Here is a 9813-nt window from a genome sequence, read left to right on the forward strand (position 1 = left end):
TACACAGTACTCAGTATTACCTATATTTGAACTGTTAATATCGAAGCGCGCACAATTGACCTTCAGCGCTATGCCAGGGCAGTGGACATTATTACGAAACTCACTTATCTGCCCTCTCCCATTCTACCAATCTACCAATAAAAAAAAAACTCAGTCTATGTGATATTGAAGAGTATTGAAGAGAAATGAACACAGGACCGAAGATAAAAATTGAAAAACGATCGAAGAGTTGCATGTATACAATGCAGACCCCTCACATCAAAGCGTTTCTGTTTTCTTATGCTGAGAACATCTTTAGTTGGATCGGTGTAGTTTTCTAGCTAATATTTTATAGATAAAAAAAATAGGTTACATACTATACGATTTATACTAATACGAATAAATGGTCTAAATTTTATATATGGTCTAATCATGAAACTCTGCGTGTACTTTTCTCATTTGTATTAAATATAATTGTTGCGTAAACACATTTTGAATCTTATTGTTCAATTCCAAGTATATATATTTCGTATACATAATCTTGCAACAAATTAAAACTCACTAACGTTAAATGCTGCAGAAACCCGGGAGAGGTTATCATTTTAATTGCATAAGACATCATTTTCAATTCATTTAAAATAGACTTAATTGATACAAAAGCCTTGAGGCAATAATCTTACATATTACATTAAGTGAGTGGAGGATAATGAAGTTACTATAGACGGTGTAGAGGGCATTGCTGGAAGACAAGCGGCTGCGACTCCGGATGCATGTGGCAGTAATTCGTCTTTTGATATTGTCAGTAGTTGGTTTGCTGCAACTATAGCGTTGCCAAGGCCGTAACCTGATATTGCATCGATTTTCAAATGTGAAGATACTGCTATTTTGTTTATTTTACAAAGATTTTGAGTTTTGTGGCGTTTGAAGCTGCTACCATCCAGGAATCTATCCCCACAACTTTCACATGCAAAAGGTCGTTCACCTGTATGAATCCGACGATGTACCGTCAATTGTCCTCCCTGGCTAAAGCGTTTGTCGCAAAATTCACACATGTACTTTTTTTCTCCTGTAAGAAATAAAAAATCATGGATATCCATTAACCAACCAACAAATCAATAGGAATTTTCCTTTTTTTTTTCAAAACAGGCTTACCGGTATGAGTTGTGACATGCTTAGCCAAGTTTGAGCTGGAAGTAAATTGGCGACTACAGATTTTACAGTTGTAAGTTTTATACTTTTTCCCCGTTGGGCCAGCCTCTGGCGGTGTGGCTAAACTATGCGCTTCCGGTATATATAGCTTACTTTGGGGATTAAAATGGGACGTGTAATGACGTCGCATCTCTTTTTTATCGACGAAACCTTTCTGGCAAAGCTCGCACGAAAATGGTCGCTCACCAGTATGTATTCGTCGGTGGATAGTAAGTGAACCCTTTTGTGTGAACGTTTTTCCGCACAGATCACACATGTAAGGAACAGGTTGGTCGGCATGCATCTTAATGTGACGCATGAGATTCTTGTGATGCTTGAAAATGCGATTGCACACTTTGCACGTTATTATACCGGGCAGATTATGTCGAAATTCGTGTTCTACTAAAGATTCTGCATCCCGAAAGATCAAATCACACGAACGGCACTTTGTTTCGGGAATATCTGATTCATGTGCGGCCCTTACATGAGCTAAAGCTACAGACAGATTTTCAAAAGTGACCATGCAAAACCGACAGAAGCAGGGTTGAGCATCTTCCGCTCCAAAACAACTCAATTTATGTTCTTTCAACACTTGTCGAATGCGGAAGCATTTTCCACATACATCACAAATGTATGGTTTATCGTCAGAATGCATTCTTTTATGCTCCATCAGCAGCCTCTGCTCCTTAAATCGGTTGCAGCAAATGTCACAGGAAAAGGAATTATCGGCGTCATGGTTGCGTTCCTGATGCGTCACGAGCGAAGTAGCTTTTCTGAACACTTTGCTACAGTACTGGCACATGAAATTCTTATCCTTGGAGCTATGTTGATGAACTTGCTGGTGTCTTCGTAGCGTACTAAGTAGCGTATATGACCGATCGCAATGGTTGCATTGGAAACGTTTCTGGCCTTCGACCACCACTACCTCAGTGTTGTGGATTTCCGCTTGTATTTTGGCCTCTTGCTGCTCATCTATTTGCATCTCCTGCTGGTGAACCTTTTCTTCGTGGTGCTGACAATCGGCCAACGTAACAAACCGTTCGTCGCAATAGACGCATTTGATTGCCAATCCTTCCGCATGCTGCCGCAAATGCTCACAAAGTACCCGGGCAGAATTAATCAGCTTATCGTCGCACTTATCACATTTGTAGGGCAACAAATCAGAATGCAGTCCAAAATGTTCGTTCAACTCGTCGCGGGAGTCTCCCCTATAATCGTTGCAGATAAAGCACTCCAGTTCTCGCTTGTACCTGTCCGGCTCGGACAGAAAGTGTTTCTTCTCGTGTTTCTCCAAATCAAACTTCTTGGTAAACGTTTGCTCGCAGTAGCGACACATGAATCGCCGTTTCTTTTGGGCATCAATGCTATATTGCGAACTATGCTGCTTTCTCATATGCCTACTAACGGCTTGTCCGCACGAAAATCTTGCCGGGCAATACAAACAACGTCTCCTTAACGTTGGATCATGTTGTAAATGGTGCATGTTAAGTCTATTCAAATTATTTATCGGGTCCGATACGCACATGCTGCACTTAAACGGCAATTGGTGTTGATGTTCGATCTTGAGATGACGCATCAGGTTCTTCCTTTGTCCCCAATCTTTTCGGCAGATGTAACACCTCGTTGTGGTATCCTTTTCCAGCCTATCTTGGCCAACAGCACTGGAACAGACAGGTTCCGTTTTTTCCTTGACTTTTCCTCGAACGCGGTGCAGTGCTAGAAACCAATGGTTAAACACGACAATGTAAAACACAGTTGGTTTAAACATACCTACAAATAATACCCAAGTCTTCATCACTGGCAGAAGATGCTTCTTGCTTCATGCTCGCCTCAGAACCACTTTCCGCTGATTCGCTCTTGATGCAGTCGTCTTTACCAGCATGTTGTTCGTCAGCTCCGTCCTTCGCATCCTTCATCTCGCAAAGCGCATCCGAGCCGGCGTCACATTCCGTCGTGTAAGGATAACCCGAATCATTCCTTGAACCAGCCGGTTCCTCCTTGACGTCCACTTCTTCGACTCTCGACCGGGCGGACTCGCGCGTAGCAGCTTCATCGAGGAAAGGGTCGAGGATCAAGCACGCCTCGTTGTCCACCTCTTGTTTCACGATGTAGATCTCTTCTACATCATTATTAGACGGAATTACATGTCTAGTAATGAATGAATCAAGCTGTAAAATGCAATCGAAATTTAACCATGCAATCGAACTCACCGGAGCCGCAGCATTTTAGGTGGATACTTTGTGTTTCGTCTGGTCTTGCGTAATCGGAAGATGGAAAAGATAGCAGAAAACAAGCAACACGCACAAATTTACACGGAAATCGGATGATTAAAACCGAATGTCGGTATCTACCAACGAGAACGACGATGAGAGTATAGTTTGTTCTTACGGCGCACGAAAAAGAGAAAAATGATCAGAATATCCCTGTTTCTACAACGATTTCTACTCTCACAATGGGATTCTCGTTCTTCTTCTTCAATGAATATTTATCTCAGTACGGATCATGAATCCAGCTTCCGGCTATCTTAGAGGTCGCGGGTACTATGGCCAAATGATCCAATTATTGTGACTTTCTATTATTTTGTTGAGTGCTTCGCTGGTTCTTTTGTCTTCGATTCAAGTGATCCACATGGGAACCCGACCCGACCCGATAGCTGGTAACTTTGACTCACAGACTGCTAGGCACAACAGGGCCACTTGTTTTATCTAAAATAAAGAAATGAATCATTTAAACATTCGTTGATAAAAGACGATACACGAAAGGGTTTTCGATTTGTCTTCGACTTTTGGTTCTATCTCTTGCATTTGCTTTCCCGAGTCTCAGGATGATACTTACTGCACGGACGCAGACGTTCCGGATTTGAGCTGTTCCGATTAGGTGCAATCTGGTCGTTCCCGTTGCCGTCTGGAAGGAGAAATCAATCGTTAATGCAACAGATCCTTGCAGAATCGCGATCCTTAATGCTTGCCAGTGCGGTTTCCGTTGGTTTCCTTTGGAGACGCCCCTATCTCGGTCGCAGATTTCTGTGCTCGTGTTTCTTCTCGTGTTTCGTGTTTCTGCAGTTGGTTGTGAGTCGGTTAATTGGTTCCCACAGCGTCGCAAAAGCGTTTGCAATCCTTTTTCGTGGTTTCTTCCGCGTTGTTTTGTTAAAACTTTCGTGCTGCGGTTGGTAGCGGCTTTCTAAGTAGCTTACACTTTTCCCCTCCACTTTTCTAGAGGGATCGACGGCGAGAGTTGGGAAACGACTTTAAACCACTCTTATCACCTTTATCTTGTCCAAAAAAGTTCAGATATCCCACTTTCACAGCGAATTAACCGAGCGATTCGGAACGGAACAAGAAAAAACCAAAACAACAATCAGGGTTGCCAACGTTTTCGTTGAGTTTAGTTGATGTTTGACGAAAATTCATTATTTTTTTATGAAATAGGCTCATATTTCATCGACCACCACTGTAGCAGAAGTTACCCGGCCGGTTTTGAACGCTTGCTTGTTGTGAACAAACCGCGTTTTGTTTAAAGTTTTGGAAAATCGCGGAAAATGGATTCATATTTCATTAATGATCAGCGTAGGCAATGCGTGAAAGTGCTATTTCCCTCGGTCCCTTTGCACGTTGGAATGGAGTGCGGCGGTATGAGGACGCAAGAACAATTCGACGTCGTTGTGGAGAAGATGGAAACGCAGAATTTGATGGTAAAACCGTGGTTTGAATCACGCTCTTTCGTTCGTTCTTACCGCATAATTTCAATTGCAGCAAATTCGACTGACGCAATCCAATGATCACTCAAAAATGTACCTCAGCACGATCGACACAGCCGCTTATGAGGAAATCCGCGTTCAACAGGCTCTGCACGTAACGTTCCACGGCTTTACCGATCATCTCATACAGATACTGGACAGTTGCAAAAAGGATGAACTGCACATGTCCTTGGTCACCAATAACAGCAAATGCACGATGCAGATATACGAGAAAAGCTCATTTAAAAATTTAACACACCTCTTCTTAACTATGGACGGCGCCTCAACAGAAACCGTGCTGTACCACCTAAACCAAACGCTCCAAAAAATGCAGGCACAAGCAACCGGATCCTCATCGCAGCTGCACAAGTACCAGATGGAAATGAGTTTAAAAGATGAAACCATTGAACAGTTGAGGAATGAAATTCGCTCGTTAAGTGGGAAACTGGCGAACCAAGAAAATTTGTTATTCAACCGAAACACCGAGGAGATCACACGGCTTCAGCAAACTTTGAAACACCTTGGAGAAAGCAAGGAATTGGAGGAAAAACGATTGAAAGCCATTATCAATAGTATGCAAGAAAAAATTGATCAGCTCAGTAAGGAATTGGCGGACCGTGCCGAGCAAATAATCATAGAAACAACTCGTTATGAAAGCACCCGAGAAGAGAATGTTAAGTTACGCAGTCTAAATGCAATCATGAAAGAGGAAATTGATCGCACGAAAAAGGAGCTTTCCCTAAAACAAGACCGTGAATCTAAATCAGGAAACATGATTTCGGAAATGAAACGACAGCTCCAAGATATGCAAAACAAGGCAAAGCTGCTTGAAAAACAACGATCAGAGTTGGAAGCGGAGCTGCAGGCCGAGAAAAATATCTGCCACACCAAGAAGCACGCCTTGCAGATTTCGACTGATGAACTGGCGAATGCATCAGTTGTTATAAGCAATCTCAACAAAGAAGTCGCGGTGCTCAAAAGCAAGGTTGATCTGCGGACAGCGATTGCAATCCGCCAGGAAAAGATCATTCAAGGCAATGAAGGCCAATTGAAGGAGTTGCAGGATACTGTCGCAGCAATACAACAGGAACATTTACGAAATAGAGCCACCAACGAGGAATACGCCCAAACGGTCAAACGCATCAAAGAAGCCTCGAACATGATAGAAGAGAAATATCGCAAAAGTACACACGATCACTCATTTAGCCAACAAGGTGCGGATGTTCATGTTTTCTTTCTTCTTCCAGAAATCAACGATATGCTAGTGAAGATGTCGGATGCTCAGGGGTACGCTGTATCGATTGAGGGTAATTAACAATTGAGGGTCTCTTATGGCGTTTCCAATAAACTGCACTCTATTCTCGGCTTTGATGGTATTTTTAGTCGATTGAACGTTGTTGGCTTTCTGCTGTGCTAAGGGACGCACAGTTCACAGCTTGCAGAATGTCTTGCTGCTGTCCTGATTTGAGCCGGTCGCGGATGAGTTCGGCGATTGATTTCTGTGTGATTCGCTCCAACCGTTCCAACTTCTTTGTTACGTCTCGTTTCAGATCCCAGTCGGGTTTCCGTGGCGCTAAGTTGGCGATGTCGATTTCTTCAATAACGATCTGAGTTTTCATCATTTCTAGCTGATGGCTGACTTGGGACTCGACTGCTCCTGCACGATCCTCGCCAATCGACGCCTCGGAAATGTTCCCTGATTGGTAGTTTCTAAAAACCGGCCTGTAAACAAAACGTGGATTGTTCATGAAATTAACAATTCCTTGAACGATATCGCCATTCACAGGCAACTTACTTGGGGATACTATTTTCCGTGGCTGGCGATTCACCATTCTCGGTTTGTTGTTTTCTTTTGAGTTGCTGGAGACGCTCTTTCCGTTTTAGCGCTTCCTCCTCCAATTTTCCGACTACCGCGCCTGATTCTAGCATTTTGCCTTCTGCCAATTGTTTACCCAAGTACGACTATTGATTCTAACTTCCGAGGGTACTAAGGCCACAAGTCCTGGTCCTGGTTTTCTGTGTGCAGGTATATGTCTATTATATTGTAACGCAGCCGCTCGTGGAGCTACCCATAATCTTAATTGCAGAAGATCTTGCTGTGATTATGAGTTTCCCGGATCTCGGCTGCAGCTTCGAAGTTTCTTGGATGGATCTTTCGCGCTGCGGTTCTTCAAGTTTCTTACACTTTTTCGACCCTCCTTTCCAAAAGAACGTTGGCGGGAGTTGGGAAACGACTTTAAACCACTTTTATCACCTTTATCTTGTCCAAAAAACGCGAAAATTGAATTTAGCGCGATTTCTCGAAGCGAGCTCGGAACGGAAGATAAAACGAAAACAACAATCAGGGTTGCCAGCGTTGTGACTGATTTTTGACGAAAAGTTTGCTTCGTTGAGTTGAGTTTAAATATCCGTTAAGGGCATTTACTTACGGGTTTCTCTTTTTCAGCCCGCGGAATGATGAGAGTCAAACGGCCACGGATCCATTAATCCACAATTTCAGAACCACTGACCCTCTGGCTGTTGCCTACACTCTGGCTATTGTGAGCCCCAAAGAATCCAAACTATCAGTGCTGTACCAACCAATCTCGACTGTTAAGAGTCTCGCTTTATTTGACTCAAACCGGCCACTAGCTATTTAAATAACGCTTGCTCTACAGACAGCCGTCGGTTGATTTTCGGAAAAAATCCTCCCTTAAAACCCCAGCCTTGATCGGCTCGCAAGGAGCCTTGGTTGCTGGTGATTGAAGGGCCTCCCTTTGCTTCAACTGTTCAATTAATCGCTGCTCCTGTTTGATGCCGTTTCTGTATGAATCGTACATTTGTTTCAGCTCTTGCACCCTCTGTTTTTTGGCCTCGTATTTGCCGACAGCGTCCACGTTCGCTGAGACGAAACGATCCATTTTTTCGATTTGAAACCGATAGATTTTGGCGATTTTCGTCAACTGACCCGCTTGATTCACGAAATAATCCTTCACGGAGTTTGGCAAAGCTCGATTGATCAAGGTTATCCGGCAAGGTTTACCGCAAACGCTGCAGTTGCTGGAGGATTTGCAGCATTTCCGGCAGGATATGTGGCAGCAGGACGATAGGAACACTTCGGCATCTTCCGCGTCTCGCTGCCTGTGGCACAATTCACAAAACACGTACATCGACGCGGGACTTGGATTAATTCTTTTCCGATATTTCTGAACAAAACAAAACTGAACCGACTGCAGTCCGTGTTTTAAAGGGGGTAGGGCGTTTGTTTTTCGGGGGGTAGGGCGGTTGTTTTGTGGTGGGTTTGGTGGGTTGTTTCGTGGTGGGTTTGGTGGGATCTTTCGTGGTGGGTTTCGTGGAACCAGAATCGAGTACAATAAGGTGCTTATTCTGTACCAGGCGATCTCGATGGCCTCTAGGCGATAATTCATTTGGTTCATTTTGTGTTCATTTTTGTGTTCACGATCGCCTGCATGTCGAGTGCATTTTTGTGGTCGACAGCTGGCGTTTTGTTTACATCGAGCATCGATCTGAACGGTTGGATCTGAAAAACAGTTATAGGTGCTTATTCTGTAACTTGCGATTACGATGGCCTCAGGCGTTCGATGATTCATGCGAATTTAGAAACGTTTCGAAAACAATAAACAATTCAAAATGACAGTTTGAAGTAAAAAAAATGTGAATTAACTTGATTTTTTTGGTATAAAAACGACTTAACCTTTGTAATAATAGTATACGATTAGCAGAAAGAAATTATTGATGCACAATCAGGACGCTATAACTGTTTTTCAGATGCTCGATGCTCGATGTAAACAGAACGCCAGCTGTCGACCACAAAAATGCACTCGACATGCAGGCGATCGTGAACACAAAAATGAACACAAAATGAACCAAATGAATCAACGCCTAGAGGCCATCGTAATCGCAAGTTACAGAATAAGCACCATGAAGTGGTGATTTTAAACCGGCGATACATGAAGCGTAAACTCTAGCGTAAACTCAGAGTGTAATGCCAAAAAGTTTACATTTGCCGTTTACACGGTGTAAAAAAGATTATAGGTCCACAGAGTATAAATCCAAGCGTAAACGCTGTTTGCAAGCGATTTGCCTCACTATATTTCCTGTTTGTGGTTTGCATTAATAGTGAGTGATCATTACTAGCGTTTTTAATCTTTTTCTTCGGAAAAAAGATCCTATTTTTCTCACAAAAGGCTATCCCCGGCTTTAGTCTTTTACCGAACATATAAACACAACTAATCGTACAGGGTCTGTCCGTTATACCGCTGGGTAAAACTGTTCTACAGCCCCCGTTCGATGTAATTGTGTTGCTCTTTTCCACAGGGGGTACGCCACGACGTTTTCCGGGGGTTTTTTAGGGTTGGTACCATTGCGAAAACACGATTCATTTCCGTTGAAAAACGCGTTTTTCATTTTATATTTCGTTAAATAAATTTTGCGTATGTTATGCGTGTATGAAATAGTTCATTTGTTTGTTCATATGTTTGTTTTGTTATGAAATAGTTAATTTGTTTCGGCTTGGCTATGATGTTAAGGAGGGAAATTCTGAACGCACCAATACGACTACCAGACCGCTTAGCGCCAGAGCGGTGCTGTTTGGTGCAGGGACAGACTTCCTTCCCTTAAAATCATAGCCAAACCGAAACTAATTAATTGTTTCCAAGAAGGGGGTATCAGTGATAACAAACCATTGTTGAGTTTGAGCATGAGCTTGCATCGCGTAGCTGGCGAATATGAATTTGAGTCACAGTGTATGTGTATAATTTCAGCCGATTTTATACAAATCGAGTAAGTCATATTTGGGGTTGGGGTCGAGGTCAAAACGAATTTTAAAAAAATGAGAGAGAGAGATAGAGAGAGAGAGAGAGAGAGAGAGAGAGATGACTGTCTGTGTGTGTGTGATATCCGTCCAAAGG

At 42.9% G+C, this 9813-nt stretch overlaps 3 protein-coding genes across 4 annotated transcripts; 1 reads left to right on the plus strand and 2 right to left on the minus strand.

Annotated features, from left to right (window-relative positions):
• Positions 1–476: 476 nt before the first annotated feature.
• LOC126570129 (zinc finger protein 271-like) lies at positions 477–4072 on the minus strand. Of its 2 annotated transcripts, XM_050227662.1 has the most exons (5): positions 4003–4072; positions 3378–3872; positions 2951–3315; positions 1132–2883; positions 477–1045 (listed from the first exon to the last, which is right to left on the minus strand). In XM_050227662.1, the coding sequence occupies exons 2-5, from the start codon at positions 3389–3391 to the stop codon at positions 663–665; spliced, it is 2514 nt and encodes an 837-aa protein (XP_050083619.1). In that variant the 5' UTR covers positions 3392–3872; positions 4003–4072; the 3' UTR covers positions 477–662. The 2 variants fall into 2 exon arrangements, with proteins under 2 accessions (XP_050083619.1, XP_050083620.1); XM_050227663.1 differs by lacking the exons at positions 3378–3872; positions 4003–4072 and having other exon boundaries at positions 2938–3106.
• Positions 4073–4643: 571 nt separating this feature from the next.
• On the plus strand, positions 4644–6269 carry LOC126570133 (spindle assembly abnormal protein 6 homolog). Its single transcript, XM_050227669.1, has 3 exons — positions 4644–4858; positions 4920–6087; positions 6151–6269. The coding sequence occupies exons 1-3, from the start codon at positions 4706–4708 to the stop codon at positions 6216–6218; spliced, it is 1389 nt and encodes a 462-aa protein (XP_050083626.1). The 5' UTR covers positions 4644–4705; the 3' UTR covers positions 6219–6269.
• LOC126570136 (coiled-coil domain-containing protein 12) lies at positions 6098–7358 on the minus strand. Its single transcript, XM_050227674.1, has 2 exons — positions 6699–7358; positions 6098–6625 (listed from the first exon to the last, which is right to left on the minus strand). The coding sequence occupies exons 1-2, from the start codon at positions 6830–6832 to the stop codon at positions 6283–6285; spliced, it is 477 nt and encodes a 158-aa protein (XP_050083631.1). The 5' UTR covers positions 6833–7358; the 3' UTR covers positions 6098–6282.
• Positions 7359–9813: the final 2455 nt, after the last annotated feature.

This window comes from Anopheles aquasalis, chromosome 2 (genome assembly GCF_943734665.1).
Source record: "Anopheles aquasalis chromosome 2, idAnoAquaMG_Q_19, whole genome shotgun sequence".
Classification (NCBI taxonomy): Eukaryota; Metazoa; Arthropoda; class Insecta; order Diptera; family Culicidae; genus Anopheles; species Anopheles aquasalis.

Coding starts and splice junctions, on each gene's coding strand:
- LOC126570133 (XM_050227669.1), top strand. CDS start 4,706: ATGGATTCATATTTCATTAATGATCAGCGTAGGCAATGCGTGAAAGTG. Junction 4,859..4,919: donor TGGAAACGCAGAATTTGATG/GTAAAACCGTGG, acceptor TTTCAATTGCAG/CAAATTCGACTGACGCAATC. Junction 6,088..6,150: donor AGAAGAGAAATATCGCAAAA/GTACACACGATC, acceptor TTCTTCTTCCAG/AAATCAACGATATGCTAGTG.
- LOC126570129 (XM_050227662.1), bottom strand. Junction 2,884..2,950: donor TGCCAGTGATGAAGACTTGG/GTATTATTTGTA, acceptor ATTGGTTTCTAG/CACTGCACCGCGTTCGAGGA. Junction 1,046..1,131: donor GCATGTCACAACTCATACCG/GTAAGCCTGTTT, acceptor TATTTCTTACAG/GAGAAAAAAAGTACATGTGT.
- LOC126570136 (XM_050227674.1), bottom strand. CDS start 6,832: ATGCTAGAATCAGGCGCGGTAGTCGGAAAATTGGAGGAGGAAGCGCTA. Junction 6,626..6,698: donor ACGGAAAATAGTATCCCCAA/GTAAGTTGCCTG, acceptor TTTTGTTTACAG/GCCGGTTTTTAGAAACTACC.